The 23,157-nt window shown below is 39.7% G+C and overlaps 1 protein-coding gene across 1 annotated transcript; it reads right to left on the bottom strand.

Moving 5' to 3' along the window:
• Positions 1–1,996: 1,996 nt before the first annotated feature.
• On the bottom strand, positions 1,997–16,868 carry GDAP1 (ganglioside induced differentiation associated protein 1). The gene is made up of 6 exons (XM_006202401.4): positions 16,752–16,868; positions 15,861–16,053; positions 7,070–7,243; positions 5,603–5,697; positions 3,429–3,543; positions 1,997–2,400 (listed from the first exon to the last, which is right to left on the bottom strand). Exons 1-6 carry the CDS (start codon positions 16,866–16,868, stop codon positions 2,018–2,020), a joined length of 1,077 nt encoding a protein of 358 aa, XP_006202463.1. The 3' UTR covers positions 1,997–2,017.
• Positions 16,869–23,157: the final 6,289 nt, after the last annotated feature.

The following is a 23,157-nucleotide window of genomic DNA, read 5'->3' on the forward strand; positions in this document are numbered from 1 at the left end:
TGAGTTCTTGATTATAACAGGGTGATAGAAGGAACTCTGAAACACTCTGAAATACTGAATAATCAGTTTTGTGGCTCTTTTATGAATACATGGATTGGAACGTCCCAGCAACAAATTCAGACACTGTACACCATACAGCAATGCACTGGGGTGCCAAACAAAAACACTATAAAAGCTGCCAGCCTGTTAATTATTGTTGGATTGAGTTTACACTGGAAATGTTATTAATTTTTTATAAACAAGGAATATCCAGTTCATCGAGATTTTCTAAAACAACTGATTCGTGAATTATAGAATTATTTTACCATCAAAAAAAATCACTGTTTAGCAGGTATGACTGTTCCCTATTCACGAAAAGGTTGGGACATTCTTTGGCCATTTTGCAGAGCCCATCAGAGGCACTCCAAGCAAGCATTTGCTGTTCACTGGAACCTTAGCTCATTGTTCCCTATACGTACTTCCCGTCAGAGACCTAAAACTGCTCCCAAGACTTTTCCAGCCAACTCCACAAAAACTCTACCCTCCTGTCACCAGGAATGATTCTTGCTGAACACAAACTGTATCATGCAGTGTCATGGTTGTTCACGGGACACACTGGCTGTCGGCTCCAGATGGACAGGGGCAGCCCCCCGGAGTGCTCAGACAAAGGTGAATGAACATAGGTGGACATCACTATCTGCCGACTTCCTTCATCTCCCCTAAACTCACTGCCAAGGACTAAGACTAGGCTTTCTCTTCCCCTGTAACCCTGTAAGGCTTTGCGGATGACAGTAAACAGATGTGAGGCCTAGACAACAGTCTTGTGTTAATACACCAGCCTCGCCAAATGCAAATGAGCCTATTTAATACTCCCAGGTCATCAAAACACCCACTGCCCAGCCATGTGCCACACTAGTGATGACCTCAGACATTCACCTAAAGACCACTCATGTGCACAGAAGGGCTGCAGTGGCCAAGAACCCCCGTGACTGTCCACGACAGTCCACAGGAGTGGTATCTCACAGGACCTTCAAACTGGGGAACCATGAGAAAAAGAAAGGAACTGTTTTAATATCACGTAAGACTTTCATGTAAATACGCAGTCAGGCGTGATCCAGTGGGCATCTCATGCCAAAGTACATAAGCAGTTAATCTTATTAAATTATTGACTGTGATTTCCATGCATCTAATATTAACACTAAGGTCAATGACCTTGACGTTAGTGTTAATAACAATAACCATAACATTAATGCTAAGTACAAAGCCTGGGGTTTTCTCTAGCCCACTCCCCACAGTAACTCCCTAGTTCTCTTTCCCGAAGGTCCTCAATTACAGGAGAATGCGAGGGCTGTGGCCACAAGCAGTCAAAGGTGATGTTTACTAAGGGGACAGGCGGCCACAAGTGGTCCTGGCGGCACCTGGAGGCTGCATTCTATTGCCCATCATTATAAAGACTTAATTCTCCCTTTGGTCCCCCGCCTTTGTCCCTCTGCCCCACCTTATTTCTGCCTGGAGCTAACAGTGGAAGTACGAAGCACCGCGGTGCACCGCGGTGCCTTGCTGCTGTCGGGACCCCGTGTTGTGTAACAGAGATGATTTCTGAATGCCAGGAGACAATACTGCTAACTACTCAGCACTCAACACATCCAGGTAGTCTCAGATGAAGGGCTCTGGGCAATCACAGGTTATTATTACTATCTGCTCATAATAATAACCTTCTCCCAAAAAAGAATCCAGAACTTGAACTGGCATTTTGAGTTAAAGTTCTGTTCTCCTCTACCTGCCAGCATTCACACGTATCTTGACCTCATCCATGTGTTAAGGATGAATTAATTCAGGTTTGCAGATGAGTAATCTCAAAGTTACCAGCCCACAAAAACATCTTCATGCCCTCCTCTCCCCACATAAAGTAGCCAAAGAGTAAAGTAAGTTATGCTTTTTACTAGTTGCCCAGGGTCATCCTTCACCGGGCCTGGCAGAGTGGAGAAGGGTCTAGCTGAATGGTTGGGTGAGTTGCCACCCTTAGTTCCCCACAAGCCTAGAAGTAATTTGGTCTGGGTCTAAGCGCTAACATCATGCTGCCAAGTCTCTTTCTGAAAAGCATAAATGCAAAATATCCCATTCCTGCAAGCAAACCAACCACAAGGGTGGTGCCAAGAACTTTGGGAGCCCTCTTCTTGGCCACCCGGAATGCAGTTGGCAGCACCGCGGAGATTAATATATTGTTGACATGTCCTAAAACCTTGTTAAATGTTTTTCTCTTCAAGACACGCTCATAGTAGGTTTCCAAGTTCGGTCGCTTTCCATTTCCCCAGTTTCTCCTCGCAAACCCCAGGAACTTCAGTCGATGCAGCGTGACAGCCAGCGAGACATCCGCCAAGGTGAAGGAATCTCCGCAGAGCCACGGCTGGCGGCCCTCTTCTAATCAGAGAAAGGGACATGGAGGGTTAGGAGCAAGCGCCATACACACCCTAGTTGGCATCTTTTGTCTCGGTCTTGAGGGCAGGTGTGAGTGTAGCAAGAGACAAAGGCCGCGCTACATTTTCTTGGCAGTCACACTCAGTGAGTAGTTTTATGCTTTAAAAACAAAACAAACAAACAAACAAACAAAAAACAAAAAAAACCCTTGCAAACATATCCCAGGCTAAGGGAGACTTGCTTGACGTCTGTCGGTACCTAAGTCCCTAGGTGAAGCTGGGGCCACTTGACCACTTGAGCTCAAGACGTCTATCATTTCAAGGAGTTGGGAGCCTCCAAGCCAAAGGAGTTAACAGATATTTCCTTCTGGGTTCAGAAAACGGCAGGTGTGCTGTAGGAAAATCCCTAAAGCTGGGCCCGCGGTGTCACTCAGTGGTTGCTGCTTTTAGTTACTTGTTTAAAACGGAAGAGAGTCCCTATGGTGAAGCAAGTTTCAAGTGACATGGTCAACTTTGCTGTCAGTGAGAAGAGTGCGAATGGTCCGTGTGTGTGCAGCTGGGCAGTGGCTTCACCATGAGGCCAGGTTCACGGGCACGACAGTGGGTGCTCAGCAGTGAGCCTGTGCAGACCCAGGCTGGCTCCCTCTGCACTGCACTGCGGACTGGACGTTCTCTCCCTGCCTAAGGGAAAAACTAGACGGAGCGTTCAAGAAATTACTCAGGTTATTCAACCAAACTAACTACTATAATTAAAACCTGTGGAACAGGCTGGGTAGGAATCGCTCAACCGTAACTTAAATTGTGCAGAAAAATCCTTCACGAGTCACATTTTACACAGATGCAGATTCAGTTACAAGTAGGCACCTGGCTTTTGCTGAATTCAAGGTTATTGTGGCTATCATAATTTAAACTGCCCATGAGTACTAACAATTAAAAACAGATTACAGAATGTTTTCGGTGAAATCGAAGAGAATTCCCATAAATACTCCTGGTGTCCAGGAGAAGAGAAAGAGAATACAAATGAGAACCTACCTGGAGTTTCTTCATTTCTCCTCTGCAGCTCAGTTTCAACCTGATCCAAGACTTTCTCCAATTCATCAAGAATCTTCTTCAAATATTTGACATTGTCATGGTCAAGGAGCTTTGACTAATCAACAAAAATAACTAAATAAGTTATTCATGCCTGTAAAAACAATCGATGTGAAGGAAAGCAGATACAAGGTCTTACAGAGCTGAAGCCTGTTTATTCCAGGCAATGAGAAGTAACAGAATTTCTTTGTGAAAGCAGAAGCAAAGCAGAGGGGAAATGCCGTGGCTGTGGAAACATCCCAGGGGCCAGACCCACTGCTCACGGCAACTCAGTGGGACCGGATGACCAGAGAGGGCAGAGTGTGAGGGGCACGGAGAGACTCCTGTCACACCCAGATCAGGAATGGGCTTTCAGCAGCCTTCAGTGAGTGAGTGAATAACTGAAGGGTCAGGAATGAGAAAGAAAGCTGAATGCAGTGTTAAAGGACAAGGAGAAAGTAACGCCCGTGGGTGTGCAGATGTTTCTTTTGAGAAGCTCATTTAGCTAACTCGAGGTAAAGGGAGATGGGGCGTAGAGGGGCGGTGGACTGTTGACGTTTGCTACATTTTTAATGTGGGAGAAGCTTACACATGTTGCTGGAACACCAGGAAAGAATCAGCAGAGAGAAAAGGCTGACTTTCGCTGATAAGGCAAAGCCTTGCTCTTCAGAAGGCAGACAAAACAGACAAACTCTATATGGATTCAAGACTTGAATGTAAAACCTGAAACCATAAACTCCTAAAAGAAAGCATAGGTGGGAAGCTCGCTGACATTAGTCTTGGCGATGATTTTTTAAATCTGAAACCAAAAGCAAAAGTAACAAAAGCAAAAATACGCAGGAGGGACGACATTAAACTAATAAGCTTCTTCACAGCAAAGGAAACCATCAACAAAATGAAAAGGCAGCCTACTAAGTGGGAGAAAATATTTGCAAATCATATATCTGATAAGGGCCTGATAGCTAAAATATATAAAGAATTTCACACAACTCAATAGCAAAACAAGCAATCCAATTAAAATACGAGCAGAAGATCTGAACAGACATTTTTCCAAAGAAGACACACAACGGCCAACAGGTACATGAAAGGATGCTCAGTGCTGTCAATCACCAGGAAAAAGAAAATTAAAACCACAATAAGATATGTTGCCCCTGTTAGAATGGCTATTATCACAAAGATAAGAAATCACAAGTGTTGACAAGGATGTAGAGAAAAGGGCACCCTTGTGTTCTGTTGGTGGGAATGTAAACTGGTGTAGCCACTTGGCAAAACAGTATGGAGGGTCCTCAGAAAACTAAAAACAGAACTGCCATACAATCCAGCAATTCTACTTCTGGGTGTTTATCCAGAGAAAACAAAAACACAAACTCAAGAAGATCCCTGCATTCCCATGTTCATTGGGGCATTATTCATGACAGCCAAGACATGGAAACAGCTTGTGTCCATTAACAGATGAATCAATCAAGAAATTGTGATGTACATAGAGAGAGAGTGGAATATTATTAAACTATAAAAAAGAGTGAAATTTTGCCTTTTGTGACAACATGAATAGACCTTGAGGGCATTATGCTAAGTGAAATGTCAGACAGAGAAAGACAAATACTGCATAATCTCTCTTATACATGGAATCCAAAAACAAATGCCCAAGCTCATAGGTGCAGAGAATGGACCAGAGGCAGGAGGTGAGGAGGTGGAAAAATGGATGAAGATGGTTAAAAGGTAAAAAGGAAAAAAATTGAGAAGAGCCAAGAGAGTATATATTAAAAAGGCAAACTCACCAGTTACCTTACTGGTATTAAAAAAAGTCACAGACAGAGGTCTAGCTGCATTAAAGGGGCAAAATACCTGAAATGACAGGTTCCTAGAATATTTTATTAACTTGCTTTTACATTTTATAACTTTCCTTGACAACAAGCCTGAGCGATACCTGCTTTTTAAACAACTGTCGTTTGGCCTGAATAGCAAATCTAATAAAGAAAAATTCTTTCTAAAAGCAGAGCATAAGCCAAAGGTCACATGAGTACTGGTGACTTGCAATATTTAATAGAAGATGTTCTAAGAAACAGTGACACTTTACAAAAAGTAGCGCATTTAATACAAACAGCAGATGTCAGTGGAGGATAGCCCAGTTTACTTACTTTAAGTCGCTTCTGCTTTGCAATATACGCTTCTTGTAAATCTGGGTTTTCTTCAGCAAGTTTTTTCAGTTCCGACTCTGTGTTACCGATTTGGCCTGATAATAAAATAATTTTTGAATTAGAAAATTACTTCCTCCCTTCCACACAAGAAACAAGGAAAAGCAGGGAAACTGGATGGTGACAGTCTGAGCCCTGCAGGCCACACCCTGCGTCTGCCTCAGACTTGCCCTCTCTGCGCCTCAGTGTCCTCAGTTTCTTTTTTAAACATTTTTATTGATTTATAATCATTTTACAATGTGTCAAATTCCAGTGTAGAGCACAATTTTTCAGTTAAACATGAACATGTATATATTCACTGTCACATTTTTTTCTCTGTGAGCTCAGTTTTAAAATGCAGCCATCAGAGTATCTGCGCACGGGCGGAGGACGAAATGGGAAGCATTTAGGGCAAAGCCCAGCCCAGCACGTCGGAAATGCTCAGCGCAGAGCAGTCATTCTACCTTCCAGTACCTTTCATGCTTTCTGTAATGAACTTTTACGTGAAGGGGAGGGAAAAGCCTTATTTAAAGAAATGTTTACTCTAGGTGATAGAAGTATAGTCAGAATACTTGTGTCAAGTCATATAATGAGTATGGACGGGGAGAAGGTGGAGGAGCAAGAGGAAGGTGAGAAGCTGGAAGAGCGGGGAGGAAAGCAGAGGGGAGAGGAGCAGCGACGGGAAGGAGGAGGCGAGGGGAGGGGAGGGGAGTATCAGAAACGAGGTAAACAGCCTAAGTCAGAGAACCACACAGGTGAGGCTTGGTGAGACAGAAAGGACGCACTTTGTGGGATTAGGAGAGCTGGGTGTGAGTGTTCGGTCAAACACCCACAGGGTCTGACCACAGGTACCTCCCTTCCTTCCCAGCCTCCTGGGCCACAGTGCACACCGCCTCTGGCTCCTCATCCCTTGCACTGACCCTTCTCTGTCCGCGGGACAGGAGGACAGGACAGTTGGCGATCACAACTCAACCTTAGTGAATCTCCAGTCACTGAGTTTAGAGGTGGAGTAAGGGTGAGACAGCCTGTAGTCCCGCTCCCTCACACAATGAAATGAAAACTAAGGACCAGAAATGTGAACCTAGTTGTCCGTGACTCCCAGAACACCCCAGCTTTCCTAACTCCTAGTCCATCTGTCCATGAGAACATGTTACGTTCTTTGCTTTTCTACAGGCCACTCTTCTGAGCTTTATCTAAGCTTGGCCTTCAAGGCCAAGAGCTGGAAAATTCAGGTCCTGTAGACAACAGATGTCCAGCTGAACAGCTGAAACACAGATTAGTCTGACTGGTGCACGGATCGATGTATAACATGCATGTCCATGAAGCAAACTCAGCAACCCTGTCCCAAGTCTTCATGAGATGTGCTAGGTCTCAAAAATAAATTCAAAGAAACTCTAAACAGCATTCTAGGTCTTTAAGATCTTTACATACTGCGAATCCTTGTTGTTGCATAAGCTGGGATCATGGAGTCCACAGTTAGCTCAGGATGTAGGATGCAGCCGTGTGTGTAGGCATCCATTGGCAAGGAGTCAAGTAGTTCTCGATAATGTTGTACCCGTGGGTAATACATGCTTCCTTTATCAGGCATTAACCTGGGTGTTTTTTCTAAAACACACACACAAACATTAGAGGAAAAAGTTACCAATGAGATAGTATATCCAGAGGTAAAAAAACAAAAACCCTAACCCTCATCACTAACATTTTCAATATTATACGAAGGCATGTAAAGGATGCTCTCTCCCCAGCCCAGATTCTGAAAATCTGAAGTGGACTGATGTACTAGACCAGATGCCAAACCACGATCACACTTTTCCACTCTGCAAATCACTACTCAGCCTCAAGGTTGTTACTTATGCCAACTCCTCTGTGGAACCCTCCCCAGCCTCCTACAACTACTGACATCTGACCAGGTCAAGGGTGCCTTCTTATGTACATGCAAAATACTCTGTACATACTTCATTATAGCCCTTATCGCTTTAATTAGCTATTTGTATCTTTTTGCCCCACGAACCTCTTCGGGGCAAGGAAACTACGATCCAGGGTCTAGCGTAGTGTCTCATACACGTTGGGCCCTTGGTAAAGGTTGGTTAAGTGAATGAACATTCATTATGGGAAGATGAGCAGGGACCTCTCCTTCCCAGGTTCCAATTAATGCCAAGAGTGAGCCTGAATGTGCACTGACCGTCTTCATGGAATTCACCAGGAATTCCTAACATTTTATCTGTGGAAAGTGAGTTCTGCATAATCCTCATTTGCTGGTTAAACTCTAGACTATAGACTTGTTAAGGGCAGGGGCCATGTACTGTTCTTTGTTGAATCCCAAGTGCCTGATACAATGTTTGGCTCATCGTAGGTATTTGGTAAATTCCAATTAATGCGTGAATTAGTGAATATAGTCTCAAAGTGCTAGTTATTAGAGAATATTTGAGCTCTGCAGCAGTGAATGAGGACATTGAGACATTCTCCCAAGATCCCACAGCTAATTAGAGGCAGAACAAGGACCAAAGTCATTAAGTCCTAATGCAGTGCTCTGTTTTATTACATCATCCTAACATCTTCAAAGGGTTCGTATTTCAGAGACCATCCAAGAAGAATAAAGATAAACTAGGTGATCCAAAGGTTCCTACAGAATCAATTCCCACTTCTGACTCCCAAACTGCCCCTGAGAAATGCCAACGAACTTACTGATCCAACAGGTGAAAAGAACAGCCTTAACTTGATTCATTTATGTCTGCTTATTAATTTATTCATTTAGCTTGGGTTATTTATTTAATTTGGAATCCTTTTAAGCATCCCACGCTCACTCATAAGCATTGACAATTCAAAGCTGGTTGCAGAGAATTCCAGGCAAAATCTCCTAATGCCAGACCAACAAGCTTTTTAAGCCAATGGGCTATTTTTGACTCTCTAATTAAAAAGAAGATGGATTACTCCTCAAACCAGAGGGCAAATATCTAATTCCCTGCTGGGGAGTCCAATTTCTGAGACCTGCATTAGAATAACCAAGAATGAAATGTCAGCTACACACTGCCCATCAACAGTGGGTCTGCCAAGTAGAGCACACCTCCTTGCTGAACTTCCAGGATCTCAGAATATTACCAGGATCCCAACCAATGCATGGTAGGCATTTCCATGAGGATAACAGACTGGAGGCATTCTAAGGTCCCAGATATTCTAAAGAATTCTTAACCTTTGGTGTGCCACTGGCCTCTTCTCAGTATAATGTCCTTAAATGTGTAAAATACAAGACATAAGTTTGCAAAGGAAAATTTATTATATTAAAAATATGTTGTCAAAGTAATTTTAAACTATAAAATACTAAGATGGGTGCCTTTTATTAATACATTAACAAGATCTAGAAGCAGATCTAATAGCGAGCATAAATTCAAAGTAGTGATGGCCGTAAGTGATATTTTAAGATACCTGCAATACCTTGGTATGCTGTGAACACATCACCATCACATGAACACATGAGCAAAGTCACAGGCACCGCTGAGATGGTGGTGGATTATGGCTACATCCAAAATGAAAGGAAATGATAGATTTCTATTGGAAATCAGTGAAAATAAGGATGTAATTTTTCCCCTCTAAGATATCAAATCTCCTGAACTCTATTCACAGACCATGACGGGCAACAGTTCTCAAAGTATGGTCTGAGAATCCCAGGGCTTCTCAAAGACACTCTCAGGGAGTCCACAAGCCAAAGCTACTTTTATACTCATCCCAAGATGTTAATTGCTTTTTCACTCTCATTCTCTCGAGTGTCCGCTGGTATTTTCCGGAGGCTACGCGACACACGATAACTCCATCACTCTGACAGTTAACGGAATGCGGGCTTGACTATTCTTCTGTTTTCAACTTTTCTCAGTTTTAATTTCTCATTTGATAAATATTGATAGGTAGCCCACATAAACAAAAGCTCTCAAATGTCCTCATTAATTTTTAAGAGAAAGGGGCCCTGAAACCAAAAAGTTTAAGAACTGCTGCTCTGGAGGTCCAAGAACCACAGGTTAACAACCATCAATGATACAGCATTTTAAAATGCTTCCCAAGTGGTTAAATTTATGGTTACTGGCTCAGGCTGCTTTCTGGTGCCAGGCCTGGGGCTTGCCTTCAGAAGACCACACCACTTCCTTCCTGGAAAAGTAAATGAGAGTGGGAAAAACAACGTCTAATTGCTTCCTGGGGAAGGTCCATCTGGCCAAGTCTGAATCCAAATGTTTAAATGCATGAAAAGAATCTTCTTCTACTCAAGGCATCATTACTATATAACTGTCTCCTAAAACACTTTGTCAGACAGAGCTTAATGTACCCACTGGACCCATCTTCTTTTCCAAGCTGACTCTCCCCTTTCAAGGACACCCTGTCCAGGGTCACACATCCAAATGCTGCCAGCATCCTCCTGACAGCAGTGCACAACACTGTCCCCTGCCTCTAGAGAGAGAGCTTTTCCAAAGACAATTGGGGATTTCCTTTGAATTATACAGAATATCTTCCCTCTCATGCTCATCTTATTTTCTAATCCTTCCATAAAGCATTTTTGTTATGATATTGAAGATAGAAAACCTTTTCTCGGTGTTCTACCTCGGTCAGGGGTGGGAAAGCACTAGGAGGCTTACGGGGGCAGGACAAGGAATCAGAGGACTTTTAAGAAGCAGGCAGTGAGAGGCGTTCCCAGCACTGGGGAGCAGGGTTACAGGAGTGGAAGCCAGGACTAGTGACTAAGCTGGAAGAATAAACAAGAATAAATGAATACATTGGCATAAGACCTGATTTCATTGAGGAACTGAGTAGGGACAAAGGCAGGTCATGTGTTGCACCTAAACTGAGGCAGCAAATTAGAAACAGACATAAAGCAGAAAAATATGATAAAGAACATCCAGAGAAAACAAAAGAAAAAAATTTTTAAGTCAGAAAGGAACAATAAAAGCATTCTGCAACCATTTAATGAGGACAAGTAGCTCCATATATTCTCAAATCCCTGTATTGCTGGGTAGAATAACAGTGGCCCTGAGCAATTTAAAAAAAAATCACATTCCATGTCCCCAAGAGGAAAAAATGAAAAGATGAGAATTTTATTATTTTCCTAAACTGACTGCTTACACTCCCCAGTGATGGCAGATAAAGGAGACATTATTATGCCTTGTTTTCAAGAAAGACTCCCCATAGTTCTATCTAAGTAATTTTCAGGTCTCCCTTATTAGCTCAATGATAACAGATTAGACTTCAGTCCTATCTCTAGCCCTTTGCTGATTTTTTATTTTACTTAGATCACTCAGTGATGACTTTGGAATAGAAGATAATATGTAGCATGAAGCTGAACAAAATTGTACCTTTCAACTAGTCATACACCAGGCTATTAAAATATAATAATAATGATAAGCAATTAAGTTACCTAAAGCAAAAGATATGGTTACAAACTGACTACAATTCAAGGGTGGCATAACTTTAGAACCAGAAAGAACATATCTAAATGCAGATGAGAAAAAACACATGGTGTCAAATTATATGTTTAGCATATGCATCCAGAATTTTCTGAGACAGCAAATTTATAGCATTATATTCAATAAATTTTATACCTTAAATGTTTAACTACTTTTTATTGAGTCGGTACTATATTTAAGACTTTTACAGAAACATTTATAATTGGGGGGCAAAAACTCCTTTATCAGACAGTTTGTTTCAATTATTGTATACATATCCTATAGAATCAGGACTTCTGCATTTTAACACCCCCTCCTTCCACTAAAATTTAACAAATCACAGAAAGTTTTTTTGAAAGTTACTTTTTAAAACCACTTTTATTGGCACAATCATGAGTCTTAAAGACTCATTTTCTTTTCCTTACCATATACCATATTTTCTCTGCACTCAGTTACAATCTTTGTGCTAATCTGCAATTTCAGAAGATATACTAAAAAGCATGTAATGTTATTCAAATATATATGAATGCCTTTTATTAATAGACACAAAATTATTTATTCTACGACCTTAACAATAATCAGAAATTCCTTATATAAATAACTGTATATATTTTAACATAACAGTAATTTTAGAATTAATGTTCTTTTTAAAATCTGAGTTGATTTTCTATATATATTGATAAAATTGTATCTATAAAATAACTTTATATTTCATAATCAGACTTATACATGGTACATTAATATCATACCAGATAACTTGGATTATTTCCAAACGACATTCTATTTCCTAAGAATACTTAAAATAATATATATAGATATAAGACATGGGACATGAGCTTCAGAGAACTGTTACAGAACGTTTTAAATTACCAAAGTTCAACATTCGCCATATGACATCCTTGATTCTAGGTCATCACTGAGTTAACTGGCAGTAATAAATAGTATGTATTCTAATATTTTATAGTTATTTCATTCTCATTTTTTTATTATCTAGCGGCCAAATTAAAGTTCACTAAAAGAGATTGTGATATCCCAAAAGCATAAAGATGTAAATATGTAAATCCTGATCAAACAGAAAGTTTGAGAAAGAAGTACAGGTCAGCAAGCATCATTTTTAGTACAATCCCTAGTCAATAGGCTAATAAAGGATAGCAAATAACAGCAAAAGAGATGCCAGTTGACTGCACTCTGGTCTTTAGATGAATGGATACACTGAAAGCCTCTTACTATAACCATGGGCCACTATACACCTCATAAATCCATTCATTTATTATCATTCTAATTTGTCAACTTTCCTGAAAGTTCCATCCATTATTGGACAAAATGCTGCATGTTCCAAACATTTCAAATGTAGCAGGTCACAGTTTGTCATATTCTAGATAGAACCTATACTTTTGAAGCAACTTGAGATCACACTCGTTTTTTATTTCATTATTGGCTTTTGTTGGTAACTTACTAACAAGCCAGGTCTCCCAGCCTTCATTAATGCAAAAGTCATATATTACTTTTAGCTTTGTTAAATTTAATCATGTTTTTTTTCCATTTTATTGCTCCATAAGAAGCATTTCATAAGCTAGTCATCACTTTATCTATCACAGCTTGACATCCACAAGTGTAATAGTATTTCTACTGTCTTTATTCAAATCATTTATAGAATTGTTAGGCTCAAGTCAGAAAATAGAAGCCTAAAGGAATGCCAGTAGAGATCCCTGTCCAGGCAGACATCTATTTCAATAACTCATTCATCTTAATCATTCAAAAGTATTTATTAACTCCTGTTAGAGAACATTCACATATGAGGCATTGGGAATACAGTTGGTAATGAGACAGATACTGTCTCTAACCTCACTGCGCTTACTGTGGTCTACAAGTAATTGAAATAATTAAAGTGTCATAAAATTATCATTGGATAAGTAAATGAGAGTCCATGGCTAAACAAGCAACCTGGCATAAGAAATTAATTCATGAATATTCTTCAATATGTTATTTATTCATTGGAAAATATGCATTACTCTCATGTAGCCGCATTTGTTCCTTCACTCCACCGCAGTATTATATGAAATAATCTCAAATGCTCTCATTAAACCAAGATACACAATACCTAGAACCCTGCCCAGCACGTAATGCTCATTTTTTAAGTGTTACAGACATTCTCCAGTAATGTAAAATTTAGGCCAGTTCCTTTTAATTGAGATACTCAAAATATTTTTTTTTAATTTTTAACAATTCATTCTACAACTCTGCCACACTTATGAAAAACAGTATTTTATAAATGCTGAAAGTTTAAGCAAATACTTAACGCACAGTAATTTGTAGTAGTGATTCTCAAACTTTAATACATATATGATTTGCTTGGGAATCTTGTTAAAATGCAGATTCTGATTCAAGAGATCTGCAGGAGAGTTTAGGAGCCTGTAGTGCTGACAAACTCCTAATGCTGCTGATCACTAGAATACAGATTAAGTAGCAAGGATTAGTAGAATTCACCTTTCCCCTTCTCTGACAATTGGGATAACATTTGTCGATTTCTTGTCTGGCTCTTTTCCTAATCTCCATGAGTTCTTAATGATAAATATAAATTATCATAATAATTATTTTGATAATGCTTACATTTGAGGGAAACTTTGTCTGGAGACTAGACTAACCTTCATTTATATAATTGTTTTCTTGCTGTCTTCATATCTACTATGGGTTTTAGTTCTCTTAATCTCTTAACTCTTTCTGACTGAATGATTACTCTCCTTGGGAAACAGGAAGAGTGAAATAAGAGTTGACTGAACTTGCTTTATCTCTGCAACTGATTAAACGCTATCACCTAGTCCAAGAAGACAAACAAAAAGTCACGTTACCAAGGATGTGCAACAGCTTCAGACTCAGAGCTCAGATTCTTGATTGTTTACTTATTCTATTGGTACAACTAGAATTAAAGTCCTTAGTTTCCCTATTTTTATCTTAATGTTTAGCCCACAGTGCCTTCTCCTCTGATTCAATAAATAGTAATAAGAACTTAGTATTCGCCTTGAACACAACTCAGAATGCATTTCAGTTTTGTGTAGTATATAGTCAAAGCAAAAGAAGCTTAAAGAAAAATGTAATAAAGCCTAATAATCATTAACATTATTATGATGATTGTTACATTGTAAAGTAACATTTTATATTATTGAATATCTTGGAGAAGGAACAAAGCAAGGAAGAGGAGGAGGAGGAGAATGGTGGTAGCAGTAGTAGTTCAAGAGATGCTAACAAAACATTTAAATATGATTTCCCACTTACTGTATCTTTTTAAAGTTTTGATTACTTAAAGTAGAATTCTTATGCAATTACTTTGTCTTATTCACAGTATTATAATCAATTCTCCCAAGAAATACAAATTATTATATAGCAGACTTGTCCATTTCCAAAAGCTCAAGATTGAGAAAAATTGTCTTAAGTCAATTAGCCACCATTTTCTGTACAGTCCCCAGAATTTAGACTTATCAGGAATTGCAAGTAATGACGGATGGAAAAGCAGTTCATTAAACTCTTTGGTTTAGATCAATGGCCACCTCCGGTAAGAATCCTAGGGAACTAAACACTTGGATCAAGAACAAGGGTAGCCAACTGCTAATCCAGTTCACTGGAGTAAACCACCACCACCCCCATCCCACTATTTAGGTCTTATACCTATTTTCCTTATAAGTCTCAGAATTTTCTGGGAAGGAACCTCATAATTTCCTTTCTCAGCTTCCAATAATTGGGGGTCACATTCTGGCTTTATCCTGCCCAGTTAACATCAACATAACTGGTGGCAGATGAAGAGTAACTGGATCTCATGCAGCCTCTTTTTCAGAGCAGCACATAGCTGAAAGCTAGGAGCCTCTGTTCTGCTCTCAATTCTGCCAGTGATCAGCTGTGTAATCTTGGGCAATTATTGAAGCTGCAGCTCATCTCAAAGGCTTGTTGTTAGGAAAAAGTGAGACAATGTATAAGCAGCAATGACTGTGGGAGACAGTCTGTGTTACATGAAGGTTTCGATTTGAAAGGCTTGCACTGCAGCCCCATTCTGCCATAAAACTGCAACATTTACCTTAGGCAACCCCTCGGTTTCTCTTTCCTCATGTACAAAAATGGGAATAACTAGTCTACCATGCTATCTCAGGTTGGATTTTTTGAAGGTGGCCTAAAACAAATTATAAAATACCTGACATAAAACAGGCTGTCAATAAATAGTTATTACTTAAAAGCATTGTACAAATTTAATTCCTCACAAAGGATATAAAATTCAAACAATATAGAAGTAACCAAGGGCAAAGATCTCTGAGTGTATCAACATTTTAATCTCCCTTGCCTAGAATTTATTCCTCTTTTTCCCTCCTACTGTTTTTTAAGGTGGAACCATTTGGTAGACTAGATGAAACTGATCTTCACATTATACCTTTAGAATCAACATTATGAATTTGACTTCAAGGCTAATAGATCACCCCCACAAGCCATACACCTGCAGGGTTTATTGCAAGTGAATTTAAAAGGGAGGTTCCAACATTAAAATCGTTAGTTTACATTAAATCTTTTAAATAGAGTTATACTGGCTTATACAAAATTTATGCTATTTTTTCCATTTTATATTTGTGTGCTTATGGAAATGGAAAAGGTTTTTGGCACTAAACCATCATCATGAAACCAAAAAGAAGGAAGGAAGGAAGGGAGTAAGGGAGGAAAAAGGAAGGAAGGAAGGGAAGGAGGGAAGGAAGGTGGGGGAGGAAATACATATATTTGTGTTGAAAGTAAATCCAAGAAATCACAAATAGCCTTAACATTACCATCCAGGAAAGTCTGTTCAAGATAATCAATGATCTGAGTGGCCTCACAAATAATGTTTTCCCCGTGGATAAGGACAGGCACTTCTCCAGTTGAGTTCAAACGCATAAACCAAGGCTCATTGTGCTCACTCAGGGGCAGACTTACATCATGTTCCTCGCACTTCAATGCCTTTTCAGCAATTACCAAGCGCACCTGGAAGAGTTCACACTGGTTACCACAACATGTGCAGGCTTTTAATTGAATGGCATCCCTGGATACCACTAAGCAGTTTATTTTGTGCTACCCTGAGTTATTAATATTTTCAACATTCTTTTTAACTATTCCTATACCTGGTATTGACAAGTGAAACGTATTCTAGGATCTTGCTCCTATACGTTAGAAAAGATAATAAAATAAGTAATGAAAATGATTCTGGCTATTTTCATTCCACAGTCACCCTCTCCATCACTACTACTTTCTTTGTGTCCTAAACCTTATTTATGTGTCTTCTCCTGACAAGGCCTTGAAACAGATACGCCAGGCCTGTGGAAGAGAGCGAATGCGACCCAGAGCAAAAGAAGGAACTGTAGATTATGAGGCTGCAGGAAGGCCCTTCCCTCCCTGCCTCCCTCTCCAAGGCCCCGAGACAAGGCCTCCAGCCCAAATGCCAAAAGTGATGGGGAGTTCTGTCGCATTTCATGAGTGGCAGTGCCTGACTCATGCCTTGCCAGCTCAGCCTGGTTCTCCCTTCTCCTGCACAAGGCGCATCCCTGCCCCACAAGGGAGCGCCCCCCGGGTTTAGGGCGTGGAGGCCGGTTTCTAGGTGCGCTGGCTCACCCGGGCGACACCCAGAGGGAGCTGTCCCGGTGCTGAAACCTGATCTGCGCCGCCTGCCGGGCCGAGGCCTTTACCTTTTGAGAGCTGAAGGAATGCGTCCAGTGGTACAGAATGAGCTTAACCTCTGCGTCCGACTTGCCTTCCGCCATCAAAGGCGTGCCCCCTCTCTGCTCGTCCTGCCTCCGAGCCATTTCGGGGTGTGTGAGCGCGGGGGGGCCTCGATTGTCCGCCCTTTACTTCCTCCACCCACACTGCCCTGCAGAATATCCTTAGCTTTCCCGCGATGCCACCCGGAGCTGGGAAAGTTCGCGCGGACGAACAGAACACTGGGAAGTGTAGTTTCGCGGGGAAGAACGCTCCGGGGCCGAGTCTGCAAAGACGCGGGGGCGTCTGCGTTCCAGAAAGCCTCTGGGGTACGCAAGTCCCCTGGAAGGTGCAAGTGGACGTTTGTTAGGGAAAACGATCTAAAATATGAGTCCCTGATTATTAAAGTGAATAATGAATAATGCTGATTGCAAATTACTCATCGGTTTTGCAGATAGAGGTTGCTTAGGTACAAAAGCATCACTTTCCCAGGATACTTAGAGCCTGTGCCTTTGGCGAAAGGGAAAGTCCGGTTGATAGACAAACAGGTTAAGGATTTAAGAGTTTTCATTAGAAGATGCTACTATGGAGTCATGTAATACTAGTAGTAGTAGTAGTAATTATTATTATTAATAACTAATAATAATAAATCTCATTAACAATGCTGAGTTAAAATAGCCTAGGTTTATTTGTTTTGTTGTTTTTTTATTGAAGTACTATCAATTACAATGTGTCAATTTCTGGTGTACAGCACAACGTCCCAGTCATGCATATACATACATATATTCATTTTCATATTTTTTTCATTAAAGGTTATTACAAGATACTGAACATAGTTCCCTGTGCTATATAGCAGAAACTTTTTAAATCTATTTTTACATATAGTGGCTAACATTTATAAATCTCAAACTCCTTTTCCCGAGTAACCATAGGAGTGTTTACTAAGTCTGCAAGTCTGTTTCTGTTTTGCAGATGAGGTCATAGTGTCCTTTTTTTTTTAGATTCCACATATGAGTGATATCATATGGTATTTTTCTTTCTCTTTCTGGCTTACTTCATTTGGAATGATGATCTCTAGGTCCATCTATGTTGTTGCAAACAGCATTATTTTATTCTTTTTTATGGCTGAGTAGTATTCCATTGTATAAATATACCACAGCTTCTTTATTCAGTCATCTGTTGATGGATATTTAGGTTGTTTACATGTCTTGGCTATTGCATATAGTGCTGCTATGAACATTGGGGTGCATGTATCTTTTTGAATTACCATTCCCTCTGAATATATACCCAGAAATGGGATTGCTGGATCATAATGTAAGTCTATTTTTAATCTTTTGAGGAATCTCCATACTGTTTTCCATAATGACTGCACCAAACTACATTCCCACCAGCAGTGCAGGAGGGTTCCCTTTTCTCCACAGCCCATCCAGCATTTATTGTCCATGGACTTTTGAATGATGGCCATTTTGACTGGTGTGAGGTGATACCTCATTATAGTTTTGATTTGCACTTCTCTGATAATTAGTAATATTGAGCATTTTTTCATGTGCCTATTGGCCACTCATATGTCTTCATTAGAGAATTGCTTATTTAGGTCTTCTGCCCATTTTTGGATTGGGTTGTTTGTTTTTTTGTTATTAAGTTGTATAAGTTGTTCATATATTCTGGAAATTAAGCCTTTGTCAGTCGCATCATTTGCAAGTACTTTCTTCCATTCCATAGGCTGTCATTTCATTTTGCTTATGGTTTCTTTTGCTGTGCAAATGATCATGAGTTTAATTAGGCCTCATTTGTTTATTTTTTGCTCTTATTTCTATTGCCTGGATAGACTGCCCTAGGAGAACATTGCTAAGATTTGTGTCAGAGAATGTTTTGCCTGTTTTCTTCTAGGAGATATATCATGTCTTGTCTTATATTTAAGTCTTCAAGCCACTTTGACTTTATTTTTGTGTATGGTGTAAGGGAGTGTTCTAACTTCATTGATTTACATGCTGCTATCCAGTTTTCCCAACACCATTTGCTGAAGAGATTCTCTTTTCTCCATTGTATATTCTTACTTCCTTTGTTGAAGATTAATTGACCATAGGTCTGTGAGTATATTTCTGGGCTCTCTATTCTGTTCCATTGAACCATATGTCCATTTTTATGCCAATACCATGCTGTTTTGATTACCGTGGCTCTGTAGTATTGTCTGAAATCTGAGAAGGTTATGCCTCCAGCTTCATTCTTTTTCTTCAATATTTCTTTGGCAATTCTGGGTCTTTTGCGATTCCATATAAATTTTAGGATTGTTTGTTCTAGTTCTGTGAAAAATGCCCTGAGTAATTTGATAGGGATTGAATTAAATCTGTAGATTGCCTTGGGCAGTATAGCCATTAAATAGCTTAGTTGTTAAACACAGAATTTTTAGAGCAGAACTACCTAGGTTCATTTCCTGGTTTTTCAATTTTCCCAATTTTGGAAGTAGAGATAATTCTATTTCCTCCCTAAGGTTTTTTTGTGAGAATTAAGTAACTAAATACAGTATTAAACACTCAAAACAACCTAAAATGTTCTAGACACTAAATGTTATGTACAAGTTCAGTTGCTTTACAAACATTCTTTTTATAACCATAGTCAAGATCATAATTTTATGCTAATCTAGTTATTATTGTACACCTCTCAAACTTAGCATAAATAGTAAATAAATAAAATTTCTCTTTCAGGAAATATGTATTAATATGACCATGAAATGACTGCTTGTATAATTCATTCAGCAAATATTTATTGAGTACCTACCATGTTCCAAGCATTGTACTGGGCCCCACAAATATGAAGATGTATAAGACCTGATACCTGGCACCCGAGATATGTCTGGTGGCAGAGACAACAAAATAAGTAGGCAACCACAGTGGAGATGAGAACTGTCAATCTTAGGGTGAACACAGGTACTCAGAGAAAAGAGAGGCAGGTACCCAACTCAGGTCAAAAATTGACCCCTGGAAGAGTCAAAATCTCATGAGGTCCTTCCTGCCCTTTATAACACTTCATTCGTTGTTCTCTATAATTCTTTTATACTTCTTCAGGATTTTTATATCTTTTTATACCACTCAATGAATTCAAATGCTACAGCAAAAGTGATCCTTACCAAATTTGTTTTTTATCATTTCACTCTTCAGAGAAATAAAGGAAAAAGCAAAATTTTGACATCAGACAGAGTGGGGTTTAGATTCTAGCTCCACCCTTAACCTGTCCTCTCTTGAACCTTCACTTCATTGTGTGCAAAATATGGGTGTATAAGAATATATGACTGCACAGGAATTCAATGAGAGGCTATGCGCAAGGCACTTAGCACAGTGCCTGTGCAATAGCAGTTGATGAAAGCATGCGTGGAAAAGCCCCTCTGTGATGTTAAGAGGATGTCATATGACTCTTGCTCTTCTCTCTTTGGGCCTTAAAATGTTTACTACTGCTTTATAATCTTCCTCTCCCATTCCCCTTCAGAAGAATTTCATTTTTAATTCTCCAACTTCAGATTCTAATGTATACTGTTGGTTCCCCTTCCTTAATGTGCTCAAATCCCCTCGATATCTGAATAAACTCAACATTCTTGTTAAGTCCTTTGTCACTTGCAGCTGAAAGAGTCCTGACATTGAAGCCCCAGTCTATCAAACACTGAGCACTTTCTCTGTCACATATTCCCAGCAGCAAAGTCATATGTTAATCAAAGGATTGACTGATTACCGTGTTGGTGTTAAATATTAAGTATTGAATATGTCCTTGGAAGTGTAAGTGTATATAGGGCTTCTGAAAGGAAATTTATCAGTCCACATCAATAACCTTGAAAGCGGGCGTAACTTCCAACAGTTCCTCTATTTGCAATTTAACCAAGGAAATAACTGGAGCAAATTCTGGTCCTGAAAATCTATTTCCCCCTTCTTTGATGATGGTAGAAATTCTAGCTAAGCATATGACTGCTGAGAAGAAAAACTGCATTTCCCAGGCTCCACTGCAGATAAACGAGGCATGTGACTAGTTTCTAACAAATGGGATATAATAGACATGCCAAAGGGCCAGTTCTGGGAATCCTCCTAAAGGAGATGGTTGGTCCTGTGCCTCTTCTTCATCCCATCCCTCCCTCCTGCTACCAGGAGAGTGAATACTGGCTTGAACCATGAAGAATGGGGCCATACCCTAGGGATGGCGAGCCCTGAGCTGACCTTGAGAATCTTAGGACATTGGGAAGCAGAATGACCATGTGAACCTCAGTCTGCAAACCTCCAAACGGGAGAGATAAAGCATCTTGTTTAAGACACTGTTATTTGGTCCTTTTTCTGGGTGCTATTGTCTTAACCTATCCTCACTACTACATCAACCGTGTGAAATATAAGTGGCTTTTATTTCTTTATGCATCAATATACTGTAATTTTTCTATACTAAATATGTGCTACTTTTACTTCTTAAAGACTTGAATATTACAAGAATGTCATTAAACAGATGAGGTAAGGAAGCATGATGGCTTGATTTGGTTTGGTTTTGAAATCACGATAGCGGTAGAAAAAGAACTGTTCCATCTACTTCCATTGATCCATAATCTCTGTTATTTTCCATTCTCATAAAAGCCACCCTGAGGTAATATAAAAACCTTATTATCTATTCATGTGATTATTCAGAGCTTCTGCTAAACTGTGTGTGTGTGTTCTGCAGCTATGAGTTTTTGTACATCGTTACATTAGATTGTGGGCTCCGGGCAAACAGGAGCCAGATCCAGGTTAATGTACTTCAATATGCATTTGTTGAGCTCTACCTGTCCTGGGAACAGTGCCAGATTTAGAAGATGTGAGGTTAAAAGTCACAGTCACTAGGACTCAAGTGTGGAGAGAGAAACATGAAACTTCAGCACAGTGCCATAATTGCTCTGATATCTGAGAGATTATGATGGGAATATAGAGAAAGGCACCTAATGTGGACAGGTTTTCCAGAAGAGGTGATGCTCTTTATTCCAACTGGTACCATACTAATGCAATTACCAGTCTTCCCAGTGCTGTGCTTTCACCCCTTCATACTGCCTCGACAGAGCTGATTGTTAAATTTTCAGGAATTTGGCAAGCTGGATGTTCAACACAGCCAGTATTAAAAATTAAATAAGATTAAATTGTATTTAAGTGAATTATTTTTAAAATAAAGCTAGCAAATAATCAAAACAGCCTTTCAAATTATTTTGCTGTGTTTATCATTATCTATAATATACTCTAGAGTGTATTTTTTTATGTCTGTTATGTTTGGGTGATGGAAATCATAATAGGGGTGGGCTGTGTGCATCTCTTTTAACTCCCTGTTCAGCCATATCACATTAGTAGCTTAAAACTGGCCGTGGTAGGAGTATTTACACTACAGAAATCTGGAACTGCTATCTCCCATGTGTTTGGGTTTTTTTTCCTGGAGAGTTGGTTGTTAAATATTTACCAGCACACCACTGAATGCATGTATTTTATTTAGTATTTAATAGATGGTTTTGATGACAATGATGATCAGGAGAACTGTGGGTCAATTTGTGAATGAGTATGTTTGTATGTTCATCTGCTTTGGGCACCTTTTCTTGTCCCACCCAGCTTTAGTTCTGCTTCCTTCTCCATTTCTCAGACCCCACTATCCTTATTTCCTTTTCAGTCTCTACATCCTTTTTAGGAAGAAAATAAATGTGCACACATCTGTCTGCCCACCGTCAAACACCGAGCACTTTCTCTAGCACATCTCCCCAGCAACAAAACCATGAACCAGTAAACACTGAAAGAACTGATCATTGCATTACTGTTTACTGTTAATAATACCTTATAAACAAAAGGAATAGTGTAGAATTTTGGTGTATGAAAATCACAGACCGCTTTTTATACACTCTCATCTCATCCTCATGATAGCCTGTAAGGTAGCTACCATCCATAATACCTGAGCAATTGGTCCAAAGTCCCAGAGCTGGTCAGTGAAAGAGCTGTAACTCCAACACGACTTTTCTAACTCCTGGTCAAGTACTATTTTCTACAACATTACACTAGTATTAAACCAAAAACAGAAAGTTGTGGACTTTCAAGCTTTATACAGACTGGGGTACACTTTAGGAAAAATATAGCCACCCTCTTGAAAAGCAGTCCACATGGATAGGTATACTTCTATCAGAACACAAACTACCGTAACAAACTACTGTTTATATGTCTTTCTTATGAATTAGACTCTGAGCCTCTTAAGGTCGAAGACCTAATACTATTCATTTTAGTATCCCCGAGAATCCAAAATAGTGCTTGGTACGTAAAAGATGCTCCAAAACTGCTTATTAATAATGGAGAAAAAAGGGTAGATAACCACCACCAACAGCAGCAACAACAAAAAGTGACAGAAAAACAACAATAATAACAAATTATA

The sequence above is a fragment of the Vicugna pacos genome, chromosome 29, assembly GCF_048564905.1.
Source record: "Vicugna pacos chromosome 29, VicPac4, whole genome shotgun sequence".
Classification (NCBI taxonomy): domain Eukaryota; kingdom Metazoa; phylum Chordata; class Mammalia; order Artiodactyla; family Camelidae; genus Vicugna; species Vicugna pacos.

Excerpts from the sequence above, each read along its gene's own strand:
- GDAP1 (XM_006202401.4), bottom strand. The coding sequence starts at position 16,868 with ATGGCTCGGAGGCAGGACGAGCAGAGAGGGGGCACGCCTTTGATGGCG. Across the intron at positions 5,698-7,069 it reads TGCAACAACAAGGATTCGCA|GCCAAATCGGTAACACAGAG; the intron begins GTATGTAAAGAT and ends TTTTATTATCAG. Across the intron at positions 2,401-3,428 it reads GAGAAATGAAGAAACTCCAG|AAGAGGGCCGCCAGCCGTGG; the intron begins GTAGGTTCTCAT and ends TTCTCTGATTAG.